This window comes from Drosophila sulfurigaster, chromosome 2L (genome assembly GCF_023558435.1).
Source record: "Drosophila sulfurigaster albostrigata strain 15112-1811.04 chromosome 2L, ASM2355843v2, whole genome shotgun sequence".
Classification (NCBI taxonomy): Eukaryota; Metazoa; Arthropoda; class Insecta; order Diptera; family Drosophilidae; genus Drosophila; species Drosophila sulfurigaster.
Window position 1 is genome coordinate 4,740,353 of NC_084881.1, and position 25,642 is coordinate 4,765,994.

Consider the following 25,642-nt stretch of genomic DNA (forward strand, 5'->3'; position numbering starts at 1 on the left):
ATTGGTCAGTTGATGTAACCATAACATTGAAATAGAAAGTATTGCATTACCAATGGAATCGCATAATTTCCATTGTGCTTTTCCAAGCAAATGTTATAACAACAAATCGGGCTCAAGTGGGATATCAAGTGTAGCCCGCTGTTTGCTGTCTGCAGTCTGCAGTCCGCAACCTGCTGTTTGCCGACTGTTGACTGTTTACTGCTGTCTGCCCATTGCAGGCAAAGTGAATGGGCCTGGCCTAGCTTTGGGGTTAAGGTTGTAACACGTACTTGAGTTCTGCTATCGCTTCCGTCAACCGTAGCCCGCGCAGGCGAAAAAAGTGATAGTCGGTAACGCTCCAGCTCCACTGCAGCCAGTCGGACCACTTTTAATGTTCGTCGAGATTTGCGCAAACGAGCTTAAGACATGCCTAAGATATGGGTGGTACTTGTATCCAAGCCATGGGCTGGGTCGTAGGCACAACAAACAATCAAAAACAGGTTAGCTCTGCCCTGTCACACTGTGCTCAAGAGACTAAAATTGCGGCAATACCGAACATAGAATTAGTTATGAAGTGCAATTTCCGCTTTAATGACGAAATAGCTTTTTGATCTCCTCTTATGGCTTTCGATTAATATTTATTTATACAAAATGTGATTCAAATTATTTAGAAAAGACTTTACATTTCGTTGGAGATGACTTAACTAACTAACTAATTGCATCTAAACTAAACTCATGCAATATGCTTAGGCTTCCTTGTCTAGTTCATCATCTCCTTCCCAGTTGTCGAAATCATCCTGGAAGTGAACATCATTTAAATCTCATATGTACTTTAAATAGTTGTATAATTCTTCACTTACGTATTCGTCCTGGCTGCCCCTCTCTTCGGGTACATCTGGGGGGGAGCACACCAAGTAAGACACTCCTGAGTTGTGGCCAGAACACTCACAGGTCTGCGCGCTTATGGGCGTAGCACTTTGGGCCACACGCTTGGCAAATATGGTGGCAAAACGCAGAATAGGATATTTGCGCTCTGGCGACAATTTGCGGGCACTGAATACAGATCCATTTGTTTCCAAGGCCAGAGGCGTGCAGCGTCCCAAATTGCTCCTAGACATGTGCGCTTGCGTTCGTGCCTCGGCATTGCCCTCGGGGAAGCGCTTGGAGTAGACGACATGCTTATCCATGCCAAAGAAGTGACGCAGTTTCTTTTCGCGCTCAAAATCGAATTCGGTGTCAGCCAGAATGTGCAGATTGACGCCTTCCTCCTTCATGAACTGCAGAATGGAATTGTAATCGAACCGCGTGTCCTTTGCTGCACAATTGCTGCATGAAAGCAGAATAAAGGTCTTCGACACGCCTGGACGGAAATTCAAGCGTGATGCCTTTGATATGGCAGTAAGAATATCATTGCTGCTGCCATTGCCTGTATTGATGTGATCGAAGTAACTGGCCAACTGATCAGGCTTCGATGTGAACACATTCCGTTCAAAGAATATACTGCGGGGTTTGTCAAAGGGCTCAACGCCACCAAAAGCCATCACAGCATAGCTAAAATACGATTAGAATTAGAAGAGCCTTGCACTTAAATTATCACATTTATACCTACCGATTATTAGTCAGCTTGGCTGCCTGCAGTTGTTCCTCAATGCTGGAAACAACACTCATTATGCTCTTGGACACCTTGAGATTGGCATTACAAGGCTTGGCCTCCACAATGAAGACGACGTCGCTGCTGTTCGGAATATCTGAGCCATTTAGATTAATGAATTGACCCTCTGGTACGTAGGATCCATTGCTCAGTTGGCAGCTAAAAATGGAAGCAATATTATAATTTGAATTGACTGGCATAGAAAAATCGAGTAATTATTCACTTACAACACACACTGATCCGGAACTCGCATTGGCACCTTAAGCGCAGTGCAAGCCTCGATATAGGCCAATGCAGCTGAACATGCACCTTTCACAGCAGGATGACCAGGCCGAATGCTCTGCGACTTGCTACCCAGGTCAAGACACATTTCGTAAAATGGTGTTGGATCTACGACAGCACTGCAAGCGGACAAAATTCTCGTTCGGAAGAAGTTGTTGCACGTTGAGGTCACATCTGAGGTAATCTTTTGAATTGGAGGCAACTGCTTGGGTTTGCAGTGTTGCAGACTCCAAGAGTCTGTGAACTCTTGTGTCTGATTCGTAATGAGCCGGTTCGACATTGTGTACTCATCATAGGGTTCGTTGTTGAGCGTGCCCAGCAGACCAGCCGTCCTGGCAAAATACCAACCACTGACTTCGAACCAGCAGAGATCGAACTGAACATTACAGTGCAGACTGAACTGTGTATCTGAGACAATCGATAGTATATCCAGGTCTCGGTAGATGGTAACCGCGTCTAGTTTCAGTGGCAAAATCGGCTGTGGATTGCCATTAACACTGATGTTCTGTGAATGAAATAAATTATTAATTGTTTGCATGCATAAGTATATCGAGGGAGGTCTACTTACATCGGTAGCCAGATCGATTTCAATGAGTTGTTTATTGGCAATGAAGGTCAGCTTACGTGCGGGAAGAAGACCAGTGTCGCGGCTTGACTTCGATTGTGTCTAAACATAAATGGGCGTGCATTTAATTTAAAGAATGCTCATAGGGTCTGGTTAACAAAAATGTACTTACCGAAGGCTCCAGAAGCAGCGTGAAGTTGCGCTTGAAAAAGTCGTGGGCCAACAAATAACTACATTGCGCTTGAGAGAGTTGATCCATATTCAGATTAAGTCCTACAAATCGCTGATCAAAGGTCATATAATGCCTGGAATCAATGAGCAGAGCTCGAGCTGCAAAATAGGTGTGTAGAATTAGACTCAACAAAATAATAATGTATGATGATTGTCCTATCATAAATATTCTCACACGCATGAGATCACAATTTGAAATGCGTCTGATGCTCGAGATGGCTTTTCAACCTTACTACTAGAATCAATCGACTGCTTGATGAGATGGTTAAAGTATAGTTATATCTATTTTATTTTATTGTAAGGATGGAAAGTAACTAACACCGGGGAACGTAAATTTTTCGTTTTTTTTTAGTAGTCATCAATGGATAATATCTGTTTAAATATATTTATAATACTTATAAGAATATATTCTGCATTTTCAAGACGCTAGGAAATCATCTAGGCAAATAACTGTACGTTGCGAAATGTGACATAAAAGTGTTTCTGAGATTTCTTGGAGTTTTAAATAAATGAGCATACTTACAGTAATAAGGCGGCAACCAGGTCTTGGGATCCAAGTGAGCTCGCATGTTGTACAACTTCATGATAATTGTAGAATTGGTCTCGCTTAGGAAGCTTTGGATCTTTGAGAGCATTTTATATTCGGGAATCTCCTCGAATTTGGGCGTCTCATTGAATGCATGCCAGGACATAGGCAGCTTTTGCTCCAAATCAATAATACCAACCTCTGGATCAAAAATAAACTTGGTCTTTGCTTCTCTGTACATATCCGCAGTTTCTAGAGCATTCAGAGCATAGTTGCGGAGTTTATTGCGCAACAATCCGTAGAGTTGATGGATGCGATATTCAAGTTGCAGTTCATCGGCTATCCATTCCAAACGCGCTACAATTTCGTTGTATTTCTGAAGGACAATTTGCACATTCTCGATCTTTTCTAGTTGCTTGATCTCGTTCCAAATTTCGGTGAGCACTTCGTTAAGTTCAGCACCAAACGGCACCAGCTTAAAATATTTCTCCTTAATGAAGTTCCATGCCAACGTAGAGTATTTCTTAATATTAGTTATGGCATCGTTAGCTTGGAAATCTCTATACAATCGCTCGGCATCTGCTGTAAAGCTAGAGACCTTATTGAAGTAAGGAGACTCGGCCAATTCGTTTGTGCGTTTGTAAATGAAATCAAAAACCTCCTTGCTTAGATCCCATGCGGTGGTCTCCATAAAACTTATGATCTTGAACAAATGCGGCTCGAAGCGTTTGAGGACATTCTTCCAGTAGGTTTCAGCCAGATGCCAGGACTTGTGCCACAAGTTCTCAATGTATTTAATAAACTTGATGTGCAGATCCTTGACAAACTTGTCATACTTCTCTATACCCTTCTCCATTAACGATGAAATGTAAGTTAAGCTTTCGCCATGGAAAAAACGACTGATCGCATCGAGAACATTGTTGTACGTCTTTTTAATGGTATCTATTAGCCAGACAATGCTTTCGCGTAGCGCTTTTCCAGAGTCGCCCATGGCCTGCCATAGCTCAGAAAAGATTTTGGGCAAAGACTCAATGTGATCTCTGATCGCTAGTTCATCTAATATGGTCAGTGTAAAGTTAACTACATTTTTGATATAGAAATCATTGGCCTCGTACGACTGATTGACAAAAAGTCGCAGGTCGTTCAGATCATCTTCCAATACGCTTAATTCGCTGATATCGTCAATAAATCTACTATTATATTCCTTCGCCGTTCTCCAAATGACGCCTATCGATTCCGTAGACTCGGTGTAAACAGATTTGATCCAGAAATCAATGCCATCGGAGAAGGAGCCATAGATCGCGTTACCGAAGCCATTGATCTTTGTGCGGATATCATTTTTGATTTCGGGACGCCAGTGGAAACGACCCGTAATTAGGCGTGAGTGATTCATTTTCAAATAGGAGCTAACATCAATGATGCGTATCTCCTCATAGTTCCGCCAGATGTCCAGGTAACCACTACGCGTGTCGGGTATATAGCCGACCATTTGCAGATTCTGACTGGCATCCTCGGTGAGATTGAAGTCCATACGAGCAAGACGCCTGGCGATGTCCACGTAAATGTAGCCCGTGTGATTCGTATCGGGCGTATCCCAAATTGTGGCATTAAGACCATAAATGGGATACTTCGTGGTAGGCAGCAGCCAGAGACGCGATGTGTGATATGGCGATTGGCGCTCGTACTCCAGCTCCCGTTTGTTGAGATCCAGCAGGGCAAGGAACTTACCATATCGGGGCGAATAATCACGTTTATAATGCGCCGTTGATTCAGTTTTGTAATACGAGGGACGCGCGGCCAAGGTGCCGTTTAGTTCGATATCCAGTTCCGAGGCTGGATGATATCCATAGAACTTAAATGTATAATTCGTATGACCCAGTTCAGAGTATAAATCCTTTAGCTGGGTACCTAGCGTAATCAGTTGCTCGGGACTGTCTGAGTAGTCGATGGTTAGATGAGTTCTAAGCAATTCCTTTGTGCCGCGATAATAGACAGCTTTGCAATTTATATCTTTCTCTAGATATGGATGTGTCACTCTTAGGCCAAATGTTTGATGATCGCGATCTCCTGCTTGCAATGGCTCTAATGCCCATCGGAAGTTACTTGCAATATTTCTGGACCCATCCTTGGAGTTTGTGCCAGCCCATTTAAATGCCAAATCAGCATTAAAGTTATTGTCCGTGAGGTAATAGCAGCCAGAGGTGGTCAGATTGCGATTTGGATAGAAGAGTTCTAGGGCAAAGCGCTGCGACTCATTGGCATGCTGTGGTTATAGAATTAGTTTAGAACCTTAGCAGATAATCAGAAAAAAAAAGAAAGAAAAGTACTTACCGTACTGAAGTTGCCCAGTTCTAAGTTATAGCCTATCCATGCCGTTTCGGATAACTCGATCTTGGCGTGCTGACGAACAACCCTTGGACTGACATCTTCGAACTTCGTAGTAAAGACAACAGCGCGATTAGGATGAATAACCACCATCTTGAGCTCCTGGGCCGTTCGAGTGCTCAGAGCATGCAGCTCCCCCGGTCAGATTGAAGTTTTTCGTGTTGCGCAACTCAAAGACTTCGATGTGTTTAATGTCTCGTACTCCAAGCGGATTACTCATATCCTGCGTGTTCACATAATGAATCCCAAGTGGCTTCATATCGTTCTCCAGTGTAATGTCCGTGGTCTCCTTGTTAAAGGGATGCTTCTTTTGCTCCACACGTTTGTACTTGCCATCGAGAACCTGCAGCTTGTTGTATATAACCTTCAAGTTACCGGAATCCAAATTGGGACGCTTCTGCAGTCCATAGGAAACATCAGCGCGATGGCGAGATGTCAATGGAACTTCAATTTCGATTATGCCATTCAGATTGTGTTTGGTATCGTCGCTATTGTAGTTGCTATCCAGCTTGAAGAAGGCACTGTCCTTAGGCCAATTGCAGTTTATAAACCGATAGCTGCGACCACTGTATTAGGAAGAGTCAGCAAAGAAATAAGGATGAGTCTAAAATAAAATAGGGTCGCAGTATGCACAAGTATTAAAGCTACAGTTCGCCGTCGTCGACATGATGGAAATATTACCAAGATATACGATATTAGAAACCTATTTAATGACACCAAAATAAATGTATGAAATTCACCTTACTTGTAAAGTCGGAAAACAATAAATCTGCAAACGAGTGTGGTGGCGAGTCAGTTTTACAACACTCATTTTTAATAAAAGCAAAACTGTGCGACTGCGGCATTATAGTTAAAATAAACCAAATCCCGGATAAATACTCAAATATACCAAAAGCTATATGTGGTTTAATGTTATACTGTTGCATTCAAAATATACAGTAGAGAACAAAATATACCAAGTTTTTAAATGTGTATCTGATCGCAACCAAATTGTGGGTTGGTATTGTGTAAACATAAAATCTTTGCATTTTTTTTGTTCAATTCAATTTCAATGTCGATATCGAAATATAAGATAAAACATGATGAGTTCGTGGTTTGACATAAGCCACATTAAAGAACGTATGTATGCCATTCAATGAAATAAGCGAAAATATCAATTTTGATGAAGATGACAATGATATATAATATATATTTTGTGGACAGAAAAGGAACTCCTCCATCCACTGTTTAGTTATTGTATAATTTGTATGTAAAACGTACTTTTTGGTGGAGAAATCAAAGTCTGTTTTGAACCAGGTCAGATTCAGGAAAGGTGTACTTGTATTGACAGCACCATGCATATTGGTGTGGGAGTTAAAAGAAACATCCAAATCGGCGATGCGGCGACTCTCCGGATAATCAAGAACACACACCAGATTGTAGAAGTCAGAGTTGGGCTTGTCGAAGTTTCCTCTTAGCTTCAGTGTATGCTCCTCTTTGAACTGAGGCGTTTTCAACTTGGCCAGGAACTCCCTGCGTCGTCCTTGTTTGTTTTCCATTACAAAGTCTCCTTCGATAACAGAAAGATTCTGTTTTTTTCCCCATTCGAGATGGCCCAAAGCATTTAGATTGTTTGTGACATTGCGGTAAGACAGACGCGATAACAGCTTGTTCTCGGCCTCCAGAGTCTCGTAGCCGATCTCAATGAAAAAGTTGGGTGTTTGCAGCTGTTTGCTTACAAGGTTGCCACGATAATTACAATTCACTTCATGCCTGTCGCCCACTGGCAGCGGCAACTGAGTGACCAAAGCAAACTCCACGTCATCCGAAGATTTTTTATGGAGGCTGCTATTAAAATCGAAAGTCCATTTGGAGTCGACACTCACATGTCCAGCTGATTGTAGTTGGAGGAAGTTTTTGCCAGGATTCAGGTATTTGGCACTGGCCAGCAGAGTGCGTGGCTGAGCGCCAGGTCGCTCCATGTAGGTGTCCAGCTCCATTTGCCAGGTCTCTGCCAAAAGCGGGGACCAGCTAAAGCTGCTGCGACCAGTGTGATTGCCAAATCGGTATGATCCACTGACCTTGGATCCCTCAGCACGCAGACCCAGCTCAGAATGCAGATGAACTGAGTCAATGCCCAGCTTCCTCCACGGAGTCACCAGATTTACATCGCCCACCAGACGTCCCTGGTCTATAGGTTTAAGATTACCATAGAAATTTATATGAGAAATTTCCGGCACGGAGCTCTCCACGAGGACAGAGAAGTCCATGGCATTATTGCTGCCTATGCTGTATCCACCAGAAATCTGACACCGTTTACCGCTTTCAATGGCATCGAAGGAGAAGCGCAGCTTCTTAGCATCCGCCTCCTGTATATTCAACTCAATTACGCCATCCGCTCCTCCGGCTTTGGGCTCAACACGCAACTTAGTTTGCATCGGTATGCCATCGGTCATCAGTATGGCACCCGAGATGCCATAGGTGGCCATGTTGCGGTACAAGTTGCCAGATACATCATATCGCCTTGGATCTCTTGCGCTGCGTACAACTGTGCCGTGCATCGAGATGTTTCTGTAGTTCTGCAAGGGCGTCCAAACTTCAATGTTGAACACATCATTCCTCTTGTTGGCTCGTGTACCGTAGGCGATGGTCTCGCCTTCCTGATTCAGGAAAGTAAGATCAAAATTTAGCTGGGGATTAGGTCCTTTTGTTGCCAACGCCGAAGTGGATGCCAGTTTCAATGGCAGCATAGTAGTTAATACTTTGCCATTAATGTTGAAATAATTCTCCGGATTTGTGTGCCAGTCCGTTTCAATGTGCAACTATTAAGATAACAACAAAATAAAAATAGTATTTATTATAAAAAAAAAAACTATTACATTTTTTCGAAATTTTCAAAGAATTTCTATTATTATTTAATACAAAAATTCATTGAATTGGATTTGTAATCCAAAAGTTGCGCATTATTTTTTCCTTTCAATTTCTATTTCACAAAATAAAAAACAAAGAAGAAAAACAGCTAAGAATCATTATTTATATTATTAGATATTAGAAATTTAAAAATATAAATAAAAATATAAATCTTACGTGATTGAGGTTTCCATTGTCGTCGACTTCAAATCTAATGTCGACAACGTTATCTACGGCCGAATAGTCCTTCTTAAAGTACAAATTGCAGGCATAATGAGGTACGACGTGTGTATCCAGCAAGAAGCCCACAGAGGTTTCCAGGAAGTTGTCCTCATTCTGCATGACAAAAAAATATAAATTTACTATTAAAATAAAATTTTGATCAGCACAGCAATCTTTTTACAAACCTCCACTGATGCAGCTATCGATAAATGAGTATGAGCTGTTGTTGAGCTGATGTTTCCCTTATACGTGTTCTTGTCATCCATCTCGATGTGAGCTCGAAGTTGGATCTCAGGTAACTGTGCATAGGGCGTGATGAGCGTCAGTTCCACGTTATGAGCCTGTGGCCTTACATTATCTACGACTTTAGTATAGTTGAGCTCAACTCCCAATTCAGTAGTTACCGCTAATTTATCGCGGACCATAAACTCTATGCGGTTATAAAAGAAATTAAAGTACAAATCGACGTGGTACTCAACAATGCACTTTAAGTCCTTGGCGATGGCAAAGGGAGAGGTCACTGTGAGCACATTTAGAATATTGATATAGTCTGGATAGTACAAGCGATCCCTGAACTCAACTCTGCCCTGAGGCAGATCCACATTGCCCACAATGAAATACATATCAAGATTCTCCTGTACGTCAACCTTTCCCACAATAGTTGGCCATACCAAAGAGTCCAATTCGAAAGTAGTCAAGGAGGACAGGTACTCTTCATCGTCTTCTTCCTCAATTCTTGGTGGCTGGAAGTCATCATCGAAGTGCATGTCAAGCTGCATCTTCTGGCTGCTCAGCTGATTGACCAGCTTCAACTTGGGCTGCTTATTGAGCTTAATTCCGAGCTTGTAGTTCGATAGCTTTCCATGCATCTGCACAATCAAGGACTCCCTATACAAAATCTGCAATATGAAGCCATTCTCTTCGAAGCCAGCCAGCGGTGTGAACACCAGATACGAATATTGAAAATCGGTCAAATTATTCATGTACCAGACTCCTGTGAAGCCCAGTGTGGAATTGTTCCAGATGCCACGCATGTCAACTCGATCTGTGTGGAACTTGGCTAGGACGGCTGCTTGCTGGAAAGTCTCAATGGGCGTGGCAATGCTTAGCTTGACATCAAAGTCCAGCAGACTCTTAATATCAGCCAGAGCTTCTACGCCTAATGCGACTGTCGGCGCTCGGACCTCTGCGACAGCATGACGCTTCTTCTCATTGAGGCCGAAGCGACCATGAATAGATTGGAACTTCTCCAGAGGCGTTGTTATGTTGATAGTTAGCATATTGTCCGTTACTTTCCTCACATAGCCATCCATGGTTAGGGGTAAACTCACGAATGTCGAACGCAAGGGAAGCAGCTCCCCTGCACCTCTCGTTTGTCATTCAGCATAAACATGGCCACCAGACCTCCCTTGCGATAGCCTTCGAAAGGACTAACGAGAGACATTGTGCCGGAGACATTGTGATAGCCCTGAGTGCGTACTACATCCCAGTTGGACTTGATGCTATACGTGTTGAAGGTCTCGTTCTGCTTGTAACGCAAATATAAATCGGTGTCGTATTTCTTGACATCCTGCGAATGCTGCACCTTTATGTTAATTGTGGGAATATCTTTGATGGTACTGTTGATGCCAAGCCGCACATCGAAGCTAATCAGCTGGTCTCGTATGTCGTGATCACTCTTAAATCCCAGCTCCAGCAACTGATCGTCAGCCCAGGCAAGCGTTGAGTTGATCAGAATCAAATTATTCAAATTATAGACTCCTGTGCGCAAACTGTTGGAACGCCAGCCATTAAAGGGAGTATTTAGCTCAGCGTGTACCCAATTGTGGAGCGTCTTACCGGGCATAATGCCCGCATCATAGCTGAGCTCAATAACTTCTGTGATGCTCCAGGAGATGTGCCCCTTGCCATAATATTTAGGACCACCGGTAAATGCGCTAAAGCCACAGTTAATTGTGCGTTCCGGGTAGGTTACCATGAGGTTGCCATCATAGTGCTTATTGCCCGGACTATTGTACTCGAGTAATAGACCCAAGCGTTGGCTGGGATCACGGTTAGCATCCCATTTCAGCTCCAGCGACAGTTCCTTGCGCCTGTTAATGTTCAGTAGTCCCAATTGAATGTGAATGTCACGAATTCTAAACAGAAGTTCAGAGGAAATGCAGTTTAGCTTATTGAAATTTCAGAATATTAATATCAACTCGACTGTACTTACTTGTCAATGTGCATCTCGAGCTGCAATAGCTTGGGTTGCTCAGAAAGCAGTTTGGAAGTGATCCAATAGTCCTTCTCCTTGATTTTTAAGCGCACTTCAGCATTGGAGTTGCGATTTTGCTCGTTGGATTGGTATTGCATAGTCAAGCCATATGGATCCTTGCCGTACTTGGCCTGAACATCGTAGAAGATCACCAATTGATTTCGTCTATATACGATATTAAGTTGGGTTGCGTCAAATGATGGACTCTCCACGATCAGTTTAAGGTGATGCAAAGCTTGAAGTTGAGTGCTACGGTCCTTGTAGTTACCCTTGATTGCTATTGAATGACCCGTGAACCAAGAGCCATTGACATATATCTAAGAAAAGAAGAGTGTCATTAAAGGCGTAGGGTAGAGTTTACTAATTATGGAGTTAAATTAACCATATAATCCTTAGTGGCCTTTTCGTTGACCCTTAAACTGAAAGTACATGAATTAAAGTCCGGCACGGATACATTCATATAGGCGTCGACAGCAAAGAGATTTCTATGGGGCAAATGTACTGAGAACAAACCCGTTATCTCCTTATCGGGCGCATACTTGAGTCCCACAATGAAAGTCTGTTCAGGTCCATTTTTATTGCGTTCGTCATGGCTGTGAAAGCCAAACGAAAAAAATAAGTTTTCAAGTTACAGCATCGATTATTTAGATACTTACTTGACCATAATGCGATAGTCAATCTTCGATCTGGGCAACTTTAGCTCAAGGCTAGCACGGGTCTGCGTTTCTCCTAAAGTGAAGTCATCGGAGTGGGAGCGTGCAAAGACTACTCTGACCAGGCTTGTGTAATTGGGGTTACTATAGTCCGGTGCATTATTATACGTGATAGCTCCTTCAGTATGACCCTGCAAGCTGAGCCATGTGACATTCGAGGCAAAGTTCAGTTTTGGATACGCCGTTGTCCTCAGTTTCATGTTGCCTCGGTACTCGGTTTTCGAGTTGACACCATGATTCATCAAGCGTCCGGCAAAGTTGATTGTCTCGGGTTTGTTCGCCTCAAACTAAACAAAATGGGTAATAAGTAAACTTAAATCAATTGCATATAAGTTATCGTTCACATACCATGTAATTGATTGTAATATTAGTTGAGGTCGTCACTTCTGTCTGTATAATGTTGCCCTTGATCAGAGCTTGCAGCTTCTTCGTCTCAAAAGAGAGATCTACGTCGTGCTGCTTCACACCATTCTTCTCATTGATTTTGATCACACCAATCAAGCCAGTAATGTTCACTCCATTAACTGACAGAAGCATGCGTGGCCTAAATAGCACGGCTGTATTATCCTGGAAGCGTCGTAGCTCCATTGCCAAGTCAAGTGATCGATTGCGATTATTGTCGAGATAGACATCGAGGCGTCTATAGTCAGGATTGCCATCATAGCTAAGCCCTGCGGAGGTGCGGCTTTCACCACGTTCAAATGCTACCGACGCGTTGAAAGCACCGGGAACGCTGGTCATGTTGGCAACCAGGAGTCGAGGCACTTTTGAGCCCGGTGTGTTGAATACCATAGTAAAATTGTTATTGTCCGGCTCCTCCTGATCCCAGTTGTACTCGAACACAAACCTCTTGGCCGACAGATCGGATTTTTTTAGTATCAGACTCAGATTAAGTGGGCCAGTCAACAATAAACTGGGATAAGCCTCTGTAGCATTGCTCAAATCCGGCACACTATAGTGCGAGCACATCTGCAGTCCAATTGCCTGGTCCAGCACTTCCCAAGTACAGGTAGAATTAGCACTGCGTTTCTCAATGCCTGCCTGGGGCAACTCTGTATCTCGTTTGACTACGATTAACTCGGAGCGTGCGCTAAAGATTTCGTTCTTGTCTTGTGGCAGGTTGAAGGAGAATGAAATAAGATTGCGACCGCGCATCTTTAGGTTGGCTTCCACCTCCGAGTTAGAATACAAATTACTCTTGACTTTGATACCCGACTGGCCCCAAAACATATCCGTCTGCATAGTTGTTATGACGTCCACCGACACTGAGGGCTTGAACCGCCCCTGCACATCAAAATGCCAGTCGGCATCGAGTTTGTCCAGATTGCCAGCAATGCTCAGGTCAACGGAAGAGGCACCGAAAGCATGTATAGCCAACGGCATACCCACCGCCAGGGGTACACTGTAAGATGCATCGAGAAACAGGCTCGACTTGCTGTAACTGAATGGCTTACCGGATAGCAACTTCTTTGCCTGCTGGAGGGGACTCAACTGTGTGGCCAGCAGTACCACCTCGGCCATGGACTCCACATTATAATATCGCAAGTCGTTGCCAAAGATCCGCATTCCAAACTGGGCCCGAGGATTGTTGTAGTCATAGTTCAGCTTATAGCCCAATTGGTCAACGTTGCGATCGATTGTTTGTTTCCTTGTTTTTGCAGTTGTTTCAGCATTACGCTTAGAACGCTGGGATCGCTCGCCTTCAGATTCGTCCTCTTCGAATACATATTCTGTATCTTCCTCATCTTGAGTGGTGTCCACAACTTTACGCTTCAGCCGCAGATTGTCAAGACTGAGCAGATTCTCCAAGGTGTCATCTTTCTCCGCGCTCTCATTACCCAACCAACGATTAAGGAACGATAACTTCTTTTGTAGTAAATCACTATTTAACGGACCCTTGGGACCGAAGACACTGCCGACCAATTCCTCGAAGCCTTCGGCACGCGCATTAAATTCGAAGAAGTTGACAGATTGGCCGAAAAGATCAGCGGTGAAATTAAGGCTCACATGGCGTGGCAGATACGAATCGGTGCCGAATATCAGATTAGCATCAGTTGTGGTTCCTAATAATAAAAAAACATAACGTAAAATATAATTATAATATTATTAATGCAGTTAAATACGAAATCTAAAACAAGATTACATACCAAAATTGTATTCGTCAAAGAACAAGCTGTGTTCATAATTGCGGGAGAACTTGCGTATGTCCATCTTGAACTTTTCCGATAATTCATCGTTTAGCAGCAGACCCTGAGCTTCAATCCGCACTGGCGAATTGGACTTTGCCAAATTTGTAAGATGCGACCAAACAAAGGAACCAACCTGATTGATTTCCTCGCTCTCGAGTATGGATTTAATTTGAGCTACAGATATGTAGTCAGGACAGCGCATCGTCTGCAGATAACTGAAAATACGCAACTCCGAGTTACGAGTGTAGTCTCCATAGTAATCCAAGAAGAACTTGCGATGTCTTTGGCAATTGACCCGTCTAAAGGAGAATATGCTCTGCAATCGAATGTTTATTGGTACCGCATTATCGTTGATGATCGACTGGAGCTGTATGGCGAAGTCATTGGTCATTATGCCAATGTTCCCCAATCCTTTGAGCAGTACTGTCAAACGTTCATGTTGTTTCCGGTCGCCGCGATACCTTTTGAACTGGCTGAGAAATTCAGTTTCCAGCAGATTTATGATCTTTGCGATCCTGAGATTCTCCTCGCAATTCTCGTGATGCCTGCAATAGCTGTGTACCACAGCCGTGGATCCCAAAGTGTACTCAGGATCTAGTTTGTTTCGCGCATAGTCAAGAATAGTGTAAAAAGTCTCCAGCGTCTGCTCATCGGGACGTGTAATGAAAGACAGTGATGCCATCCAGTTGTGCGCCATTTGCTTTGAAAGTTTTTCATTGACGATTTGATCGCGCATTACTTGATACGAGGCAGTGCTTCCAATGTAGGGCAGCGATTCAAGCACGTGATTTCTGCAGTTGATAAGCAGAGGTGAAGAAGCTTATTAGATGTCCTTTAATAAGTTCATTGCACTACTTACTTGCCCTGAGTGCAAATACCAGCTGAACGCTGCAGTAGCACCGTCAGTGTCTTGTAGTCCAGGCTCTTTGTAGCTTGCAGAAAGTTTGTGAACGCATCGATGAACTCTCGCTTTATATTGCGTAGCCCAAGAGCACACATATTCTTTAACAGTTCATGGGCAGCCGTTATCTGATCATGAGTAGGCTTCACAAGTGGCGTATGGTCAAAGATGAGCGGTGAACGACGTTCGACCATCTCGACATCTACAGAACGTAATCAGAACATTGTCATCAAGGAAGAAAGTCAACCAAATCCCAATACTTACTCTGCTCAAGAAACTCGCTAATGCTATAGTCGTTGCTGCCTGTGAGTAGCAGGGTGCTTTGCGAGGTGGTCAAGGCGCCGGAGCTGCCGTTTGAGAAGGGGACAAGTAAATGTGTCTCAAGGCAGCTGATCTTTTGGTACACACTCTTGTCGATAGTCAGCTGCAATAGAGAAACCAATTCAGACTGTTGTAGAACTAAGAGATAAACTAACTTACATTGCAGTAACTCTGCGAATTCAAAATTGGCAAAATGGTCTTGTCATCGCGGAAGGTGTACGGCGTTGTCTGCAGCACAGACTGTGTGGAATAACGACGTCGGCAAGTGGCAATGTCCTTGGTCTTTCTTATCGTCACATAGACGCTGTCCGTGTTCTCCAACTCATACTGTACACGACATTCGCCGGATACATCCGTTTCAGTGGTGTTGAAGTCTACATCGAAACGCAACATTGTATTTTGGAAGCTTGACAATATGCCCTTCTTGAAATTAAGAACCCAAGACGTTTCCTGCTCGGTGGGACACACCTCGCCTATCAGTCCATCGTGAAAGGCAAAGCGCAGAAGGTTCTTTGTCAAGTCAGCTGACATTTCGTTGGACTTTGGATGCAAATTCTCAAATTCTGAAACTTCACTCGAACTACTGGGCAAATTGTCATAGTAATCATATTCATCTTTTGTTTGGCTCCCGCTGCCGGATTCGTTAGATTCTTGAATCGTGTCGTAAAGTTTAACACCATTAATACGCAGATAGCCTTCACAGTCCTTGGGAAAGAATATCTCCACATCGGCTTTTAAGAACAGATCAGAGGTATTATCTCCAGAGCCTGCGAATTCTGTGCGCAACGACACCTCATAATCATATTTATATAATTTAGAACCATAATCGAATTTCGTGGATGACGTATCACATTGTGGGCGACCGCAGACTCGTGGATCTTTTAGTGGATCTGTGTGTAAAACATATTCGTGGAATTGTGCAGAATTATAACTATATATAACTTTTACTTACTTTCCCGTGCCGCCTCATTTTGTGCTATGATCAGTACAAGGAGCAGCCACAAGGCTGATAAAACTGGATTCATGGTTCTTATGCTGGTCTTGGCTGATCAGTATAGTCAAGACTTCGATGATATAGGAAAAAAGCCAAGCATAGCTCGAACTATAAATATTAAAAAATTCTACAATTATTTAAAAAATTTTGCTATATTGCATAGAATCTGTTTCGTAATTAAATTGCATTAATGAGTTATAAAATTACGGTCTAAATTGCAAATGTCGTTGCTAAAGAGTTAATTTTATGGATTCGCCTTTAATTACTTAAAATTGTGCAATTGATTCGTCAAAGCTATGCGGTAACCAAATTAAACAAAAGCCACTACTGACTTTGCTGACAAAGCCAGAGATTTGGAATTCTAGTCACAAATTTAGCAGTGTGGAATATATTAAAATCATTGCTCTTTTTGTAATATTTGCAAAATGATTTTGCGCTCAAATAAGTTTTATACTTGTTGGACTTGGCTGTGGCTTGGCCAAGTTGCAATGTCGATGGCTTCTTTGAAGCTTAACATATGCATGCGGGAAAGGGAGTGACAGTGGGAGTTTTCCAAGTGAGCGAAAAGCAAGAGGGGAAAGCATTCGCCCATTATGGTAACGCCTTTTGCGTATTCCCCTTTTTGCCACAGCAAAGCCACAGCAAATCAATTGAATTTCCACTTGATTCAACATAAAATACACACACAGAAGAAAGCAAAAGGAAAAAAAAAACTAAGAAATCCCTGAAACAAACAAGTAAAATTCAAACCAAAACCGAAACCCATACAACGAGCAGCGAGCAGTTCTCCCATCATTAATTCCAGCAATAAAGTGGGAACAGATCGGCATGTTTGACTGAAGGGAAATGGAGGGGAAGTGCGAGGTGGGTCGTAGCATTACGATTGATGCCAACTGTTGTTTGCATTTGCATTTGATTTTAGAACAGGAAAAAATAGTTAACGCTTTTTTTCGCTTCTCTCTCGGTCTTTCATTGCTTTTGTTTTGTTCTCTGCACTTTGCATTGCATATAAATCGCTGCTGCAGTTGTGGTTGGGTCTGAGCCTGACTCTGGCTCTGGATACGGCTCTGAATCTGGTTCCGGTTACTGCTTGCTTCTGGGTATTTGCTGACAATGATTACCGGCGCTGCAAGGAGCAGCAAAAGCACTTAACACTTTTTTGCGCGCTCGGGGTGCAAATACACAAGAAACACAGATGCAGATACAAATACATATACATATGTATGTATGTATATGCGACATTTACACGTTTGGGTGGGCAAGTGTGAGTGCTAGTGCCTGTTTATAACACATATCAATTGTTTCTTGCTTGGAGCGGGTCAGGGAATCCTGTCAAAATGCTTTGTTCGGCTGTCACAAATTGAATTGCATTTGGTTCGCTCTCATTCCGAGGGGTAAATAATGATTGCAAATCATGCTGGTGACGCATTTGACACCAAATTGCTTTTCCGTGTTTGTTTTATGGTTAGAATGATAATGATAGCTTGTCGTAGAGTTCAAGAAAATTTTATTAGGTAAGCTAGTCACTTGGCTTTTGATTTTATAGGTGTAAGATTAGATTGTGCGTATAATCAAGAGACACTATATGTGACTAAAAAAGGGATGAAAAACTTTTTTGTTGTAATGTTACTTAAAACTCTGTACACAGATTGAATACAATCAATTTAAGAAGTATTTACACATTGATTTCATCAAATTCAAAGGAACAAGAGTGAGTTAAATGCATTTTACCTTCCTTGAATTCTTCATGTTGTTTCAGATCTCAAAAGTTGTACAATAGCAAAACAAACTAATCTATTTTTAATGCGTCAATTAATTTTGAAGGTGCTTTGTTTTTTTTAATTACGGTACATGTAAAGTGAAAGATGCGAAATGTGCAATACTGATTGCAATGAAAACTGAATAAGTTGACTAACTATCACAAATATGACCAAATTCCCCAAAAAGCAATGCAAACGTTCAGTGCGATAACTAATTCATTTGCAAACACCTACATTCATATATGTCATATATGCTAATCAAACGCTAGAGTTTTACAGTGTTTCGAATTGTGCTTTGAAGTGATAAGCTTGCCTCACTTGCAGATAGTGTTGTAAAAGAATATTAGTCTGACCTGCTTATTACGACTACTTTTACTTCTTGAAAATGTGTAATTACAAATGTGTTTAATGTTAGTAATGAAATAAACAACTGGCAACTTACGTGTAAATAAAAGGATGCCGGCGGCATTTTGTTGTAGAACAAACTATTAATTAAATGTGTGTGCAATAGTGAAGTGCCTTTTTTTATTGCACTACAGAAAAACGTAATATGAAAACAATATTACTAAGACGCTATTGTTTCTATTGTCTATTGCATTATCTGCCTGCTGTCAGGGACCCCAATACAGGTTACGCCTTCCACCTGCCGCTCCCCCCATAGTACAAAGCCGATAAGCAGCTTAACCAACGCGCGTGCATTCAGCCATAGTATTGTATGTGTGTGTGTATGTGATTTGAGCACAGTGCCGATGGTCACCACCAATTTCAAATTTGCTGAGGGCTTAATACACTCTTCATGCAATTATCATGGCGGCGTGCTTTGAGTATGTGGTCTATTATTCTCTTCGATATTTTATTTATCGATGACGATAAGAGTTCTTTCTTTCGCACGTCTTGTTTTGACGATTACTCGTTACTTGCATGCCAAGCACTCGGCCTAACCCAAAAATATCTCTTTGATTTGTTGTCCTTCTGATATTTAGTATGGGATTAGCATCGGCTTAAGTGCCGTTCTCAATGATTTATGGTTAAGTCGGTCTTACTAAAAGTAATCAATAAGAACAAGACTTAAACAAAAATCGTAACGTACTAAGCTCCGATCGAACCTGGTCGCTTTTAATGAAACTCAAATATATAAGTTTGCCTTTGGGCCAAGTCAAAAGCCCAACCGGCATTTGTTTTCATATTTCTCGGTGCTATACTTTCACACATTCAAACATTTTTCCGACCAGGCACACATCTTTGTATAAAATGCAATTTTCAAGTGAAGGTGAAGTTGATGTTGAGCTGCGAACTGCGAGTTGTTTGCTTGCTTCGGGGAAGGAAGGTAACGAAGGCACTCGAAGGATGGGGCCAACTCTAAAGTTCACACAGGTAAGAACTTTACCAGATTGTTAGCGATTCTAAAAACAAGAAGAATAAGTGCAAGATGCACAGACACCGCTCTCGAAATACGCTACAATAAATTTTGTAAGTGTACTATAAATTCTATTCTTACTTATCATATACATACTATATTTCAAAGGCAACGTATAAAACTGCTTCGTTCTGTACTATATATGTTATTAAGAACGTATGTACATTCAAAAATTAAAATATTTTCTTGATGTCTTGTTGAAATTTGTGTCGAATCATGATGCCTTTTAGTCAACATCCGCCATCGAAAGAGTATGAAAATGTAAAAATTTTTATAGTAACATAAATTCTGAACTAAATGCAATTACGTTTGCTCCAAGAACTTGCAATGTGGTGAGAGGGGAAATGCAATATGGGGAGTTTACCACAATGGCGAACCATTAAAGATTTTTCTTGAATATCAAGAGAGTCACATACTCGTGTAGCTTCCAGATGTCGTGACCTTAGTGACGGCACTCAAATCTAATAACAAGGTATGCGAATAGAGTTACACACATAGTCGTATGCAAACAACATCGGCATCGGTTCCCAATCAAATTTTAGTTGTGAAGCTCCAAGAAGTTGAGCAAGCATTGCTGCATTAGATCTTTCTAGCTTTATCTCTATGTTAACGCCTATTGAAAATTAAAGTGCTATAGCAACAGAAGCAACAAAAGCAATGCCAACACGCATTTTATTGCATACATTTGCGAAGTTGTTGGTGCAACACTGAACCTCCATTCTCCAACTTATTTCTTTTGCACTGTTGAAGGCGCAGTAACAACACTATAAAAAATAGTGAAAAATAGGCTAGCGATGTGCGTCTGGAGCGGTTTCTATTACTTTTTCAGAATATTCTGTTATTGGTAGCAGCCTGTTTCCCCCTTCGATGGTGCGCCTTGTTATTGTTGGCGCTACACATTTGTTTTCGTTGGTTCTCCACTACAGATGACTGGCTGAATGGCTGACTGGCTGGTTGGCCCTAATGGCTTCCAAATGGGCGCCATGTTTGGTCACTGCCTCCGCTTACTTTCCCAGCCCTAACCCCCTCTCTCTTTCCCCAGTTCTACCTTAACAGCGCCTGCATGTATGCAATGCATTTTTTCATGTTCGATAAAGACAAAAGGCTCTAGGGCGTAATTTTAGGTGCATATGTGTGTGTCGATATATGTGTGTGTGTGAATAAGAACAATGAACGTTGCAGGAGCGGCAGAGCGTATGGCATCGCATTCCCGCTACCCAGGCGAGAAATTGCAAAATTGAAAATTATGTGTATCACTTGAAAAATGGCTAATAAACGAGATTAAAATTGCCAGCAGCGTGATTTTCAGCTGCTGTTTCAGCTTGCAAGCGAATACGAATGCATCCAATGCGAAATTGCCAAGAGAGTGAAAGAAATGCTTCTGAGTTACGAAGCATAGTGCAACGCATTTCGCATTGGCATCTGTGTCCAATTACAGTTAAGAAACTGACATTACGGCAGACACTTTAGTACCATACTTACAGTAGACGTCTGCAGCGAGTCGGTTTCTAACAGATTCTTTTGTTATAATCCAATTACCTAAATGGGCTCGAGTTTCAATACAATTGAAAGTGAATTATGGGAAGCAGTTCTGGCAAGGAGGGTAGGTGATACTGCCAATAATAACAGACTTAAAATGGGAATTAATCTTTATCAGATTTGAGAGATCACTGCAAAATATTCCCATATTATTTTTTTATAATTTTTCAAAAATGTATTTCATTTTATTTTTGCTTAAGTTGTTTTTTTAATTAAAGAAATTCCTATTTCATTTACTTTAAGTCTGCACTTGCATTATTTCAATTAGGATGTGGAACAATTGAAAAAGTTAAGTATAAATGGAGCAACTGTAATTTGGGCTTATAGTTTTGTTAATTACAATAGCAATGAGAATTAAACTACCATACCAAACGTGCGGTAAGGACTGAGAGACAAACACAAACCACATGAAACTAAAGGAGCAAAAATGCTTTAAATATCTAAAAAAGTAAGCAGACGAACGACAACAAGAGCGCAACATGGTGAAAAGGCAGGTAGTTTGGGACGATTTAAGCCAAATAAAAGCCAGCACCGAGCCAGACAAACTGCTAGACCCCAAGGAGAAAAAGGAAGAGAAATTGAGAAAAAGAGCTACAAGGCGGTAGTGCGAGTAAAGTCGAGAGGAAGCAGAAGTTAGCCAAAGTGGTGTAAAAAGTGCACACTAAATGTTTGGGAACACCTTGGCCCAGGCGCCAAGAGGCAAGAGCAAGAGTTCTTCTGGCCAACTGCATGTCCCAAATGGGAAGCAATGTCAGAAGAGAACTTTTTAGTTCTCAAATAAATTTACATACCAGCTTTATTACCTTTTTCTCGATTTCTTCGTGTGGTTGCTGATCGCTGCAAATGTGTGAAGGAAACTTGGCATCGAAATCTAAGTGTGCATTGCAAAATTATGCAAATGTTGACTTTCTATGATTGTACTGCGTTTAACAACAGTGCGTATGTGAATTGTGTGAGTTGTGGAAAGTGTTGAAGGGGCACAGGCAAAGAACTCCCTTGCCGCAATGAACTATGCACAACTAAGCCATTGCCTTGTTAGCTAATTACACTCCAGAGTGTATATCTTTCTCAGTCTCTTAGTAGGTGCAGTTTAGTTTAATCATATGTTCAGACTTATTATAGTAACTGGTATCAGCCTTAAGCTCATTTTCAGTCAAGTGTTAAGCAAGCATATGAAATTGAGTTAATGTCTGTGCAAATTTGCAAAATTTAAAGGATTTAATAGGTTATTTGAACCAGACATTTCGTTTGTTAAGGCTTTTACATAACTTATTTATGGCTATGTCTCCATATGTAATTATGTTGCACATAAACTTGTACATTTTACATAGCTAACAAATAATTGTGTGGTTTGTAAAAGGAATATGGAATAGGGAAACCGAAATATAGATAAACAACAAATTCAGAATTGTAAACTTTTATAGAAATTTGTCGAGCGAGGTTATAAAAACCGAGTCGTTTTTGGTATAAATTCATTTTTAGTTTAATCCATAATATAAAGTTATATTATTAAGTTAGAGATTCCAAATTTTCCTTGTTTTTGGACTCTTTAAAGCACTTATATCATTATCCTTGAGGCTCACGCATGGTGTCTTTAAGAGTCTCTTTAGTTTCGGGCATGCGGCTCAAATCAAACGTGACAATAATCGCTTTGCAATAAATCCGCAACTCAGCTGGTTTGAGCTCAGATTCCTGCTCCACATCTCTATCTCACGTCCTTTTAGTAAATTCACAGTTAAGTCCATCATTCTGTCTTCCCTAAGCATATTTTTATATGCCACAGAAGTGTTGCCAATATCCAGCTAGCTCACTCTCCCTTACTCTCAGTCTGCTTAGCGAAGATTGATGTGCTTAGAGCTGACAACATTGTCGAGGTGCGACAACCGCAAATTATGTCAGAGGTCGACGAAAAAAGTGTGAAAAAATTACAGCAAATGGGATGACTTTTGGGTAAAATGGAAAGTAACTGATCAACAATTTTCTCTGTTGCTCATGATATTAAATAGCTTAAACACACGAAAATAAGGAATGTTGCATATTTCTGTTTCTTGGGGTGCTAGTTTTTGTATCTTTGGCTGACATTTTGCATTTGTCCCAAAGCAAGTGTACTAAAAACACTCACTTGGGAGTCAGAGTAATCGTTTGAAATAAGAAAACGAAGAACGTTGTGTGCAATACAATTGTAAGTTTAACAATCATATGCAGCGTAGAAGGAGAAACGTGAGAAAATTGATGCTAAGACAGAAGTTCTGGAGGTTCTGTTGTTTTGTCTCCATTTGCGCGTACATTTTTTTTTCAAACTTACATAAAGTGAACGAGTTTCTCAAATAGATATAGTTTGCTGACAAATATATGTATGTAGACTGCAGTTGACAGGAGCTTAAAAGGGTGCAAAGTATTTTGGCAGAAACTATCTTCCTCGCAAGCTGCTATCATAACTTATGGGTGGCACGTGTAATTTTGAAAACTGTTGAAGTTTAGTTGGTGAAATCATATTATATAAGGCATGTCGACATATTTATTAACAGTAAGTAAACGCAACTCCATTTATTCTTAAAAATGTATCCTTTTAAAAGAGTCTGTATCATGAAGTACATATCTCAGGAAATAATTTATGTACTTTGTTTGTCTAAATATACTTGACAATTTATAATCGAGTAAAATTTATTTTAAAATTCAAACAACAAAATGAAACAAGTAAGAAAGCTAAGAAAAAATCCAACCCACTTGACTGTGAGATACAGTACAAAACAGTACGTTATTATTTTTAAAATATACCAAATTCATTTATCGCAAAAATACTAAATATATAATATAATTATATATTTTTGGTATATCGATATAGTACAACATTTAAAATATACCAGATTGGAAGCCTAAGTATTAGTTTTTGACCGAACGTGTATTACATAACAATATTTTCCATTTTTTATCGCAATCAAAAATTGCATCGCTTGTTATTTGATTTTTATGAAAAAAGAAGAATATGTCTCTTAGTCTTTGCAATCTAGGTGTTCATATGGACGGGCACACATGGATATATCGTCTCGTCTATTGACGATTATCAAGAATATATACCCTATAGGTCGAAGATGCCTACTTCCGCCTGTTCCATTCGTACAATTTTTGAGGCACCCTGTGGTTAGCTGGCATAAAAAACCTAATTTCTCGAACAAATGTAAAGAATAAAAAATATACGAAAATAATCCAAGTAAACAATAGAAAAAAAATAAATCATTTTTTATATTAACAATAATTGTATATTATTAGCAATTTTGCCATTGCTTGTATTGCAGTAAACTTTTCACAGAATAAATTCTATATATTTATATAATAAGGATTATACAAATAAATTAAGTGTTTTATTTGCAAAAAGTTTCTAGAAATCAATGAATATAATCCGAGTATAATTCAATATTTTTGAATAGCAATAATATCAGTATTCGCATTAAAATGTTTAATAGCGCAGCAATATTATTTTATATATTTCACTTAGCTGATTTTGCGTATATACAAGACAGATTCCTTATCACATAAAACATTAGCACGTTTCCCAGTTTACTCGCGTTTCAGTTGACAGTGCAGATAAAAGACAATTCACAATAACATTTGAATGAAATATTCTCTTTTTGCACATGATTATAAAAAAAATGTAAAATTGTTGCAAGAGATAATTGAATATTTAATCATATTCCTGTCTGTGTCTCACTCTCACTCGTTGGTTTGCATACACAGACAATTTCTTATCACACACTGAGAAGACGCATAACGACTAAACTGAGATTGATAATTTTATTTTTATAAAACTTGTTGAACTTATGAACTCTCTTATCAGCAGCCTTAGATTTTTTCCAACACGTACACGTTGAATCTTTTTAAAAAATGAATTTTAGTTTCACAAGTGGCACGTTTTTTCTCAATATTTGAGGTTAATTTCCACTATTTTCTAGAAGTATCCTCCATTTTGTTATACATTCTTATGTATTTTGTTGAACTTATTCATTTGAGTAACTTCAGTTCACACAATTTCAGAGCACAACACTCTTAAGCAGGCTTCGCCAATTATTTCACTTTCGAATGCATTTTGTAAGAGATGCAAAAAGGCAAAATGCTCTAATGGGGATTGAAAGCACTTCCGCTACATTTGGTACACGATTGTGATTGTTATGGATCTGGTGCCATTTTGAATGGATGCCAGGTAACAGTTAACGGTTACACGTAAACTGTTGGCACTCGTCGTTGGTTGTTACGAACAATGCGACGGCGCAACAGGATAAAATACTAGAACGCAATTGCAAATTATCCTTACTTCCGGTTGACGCGACGCAAGCCCCTTGTTGACTTCTTAACTCTTTTATAAAATCTGAACTACAACCGCTCGGTACGAAGCGGCAAACACGAATGAGACTCTGGTTTTCCTCAGCGATAGCGGATGCTGTCACTGAGCATCGTCCGTAGCCGTGTCGATGTCGATTTGTGCCGAGCCGAGCCGAGCCGAGCTAAGTTGAGCTGAGGCGAGCTCCAAGCTCATGGTCGGCATATATAGTAGTAGAGATAACAGTTCTCAACTCTTGACAGTCGATGTCCATGGTCGAGCATCTTTTTGGTTTCGGCTTTCATTTTCGTACTGGGCTTCGGTTTCAGTTTCAGTTCAGTTTACATGGCGCCTCGTCGTGAATGAACAAAACTAAAGTGAAGAGCTGCAGCCTCTTGTGTGAGTATGAATGAAAATGGCTGTGCGTATATCAAATGCATGCCATGTGCCATTCTAATGGCTGTCAGTTCGTATTATCACTGACTTTTCCCATATCTACATATATC

At 40.8% G+C, this 25,642-nt stretch overlaps 1 protein-coding gene across 1 annotated transcript; it reads right to left on the reverse strand.

The window, feature by feature from the left end:
* Positions 1-561: 561 nt before the first annotated feature.
* Positions 562-25,230, reverse strand: LOC133849286 (uncharacterized). The gene is given in 24 exon segments (XM_062285302.1): positions 562-776; positions 840-1,530; positions 1,589-1,789; positions 1,858-2,417; positions 2,481-2,579; positions 2,650-2,807; positions 3,232-5,497; positions 5,566-5,757; positions 5,759-6,185; positions 6,880-8,420; positions 8,686-8,844; positions 8,916-10,049; positions 10,051-10,089; positions 10,091-10,868; positions 10,946-11,304; positions 11,370-11,580; positions 11,644-11,987; positions 12,049-13,763; positions 13,848-14,680; positions 14,749-14,992; positions 15,055-15,214; positions 15,271-16,001; positions 16,064-16,213; positions 25,131-25,230. Coding segments are annotated over 23 exon segments (12,966 nt in total). The 5' UTR covers positions 16,137-16,213; positions 25,131-25,230; the 3' UTR covers positions 562-725.
* Positions 25,231-25,642: the final 412 nt, after the last annotated feature.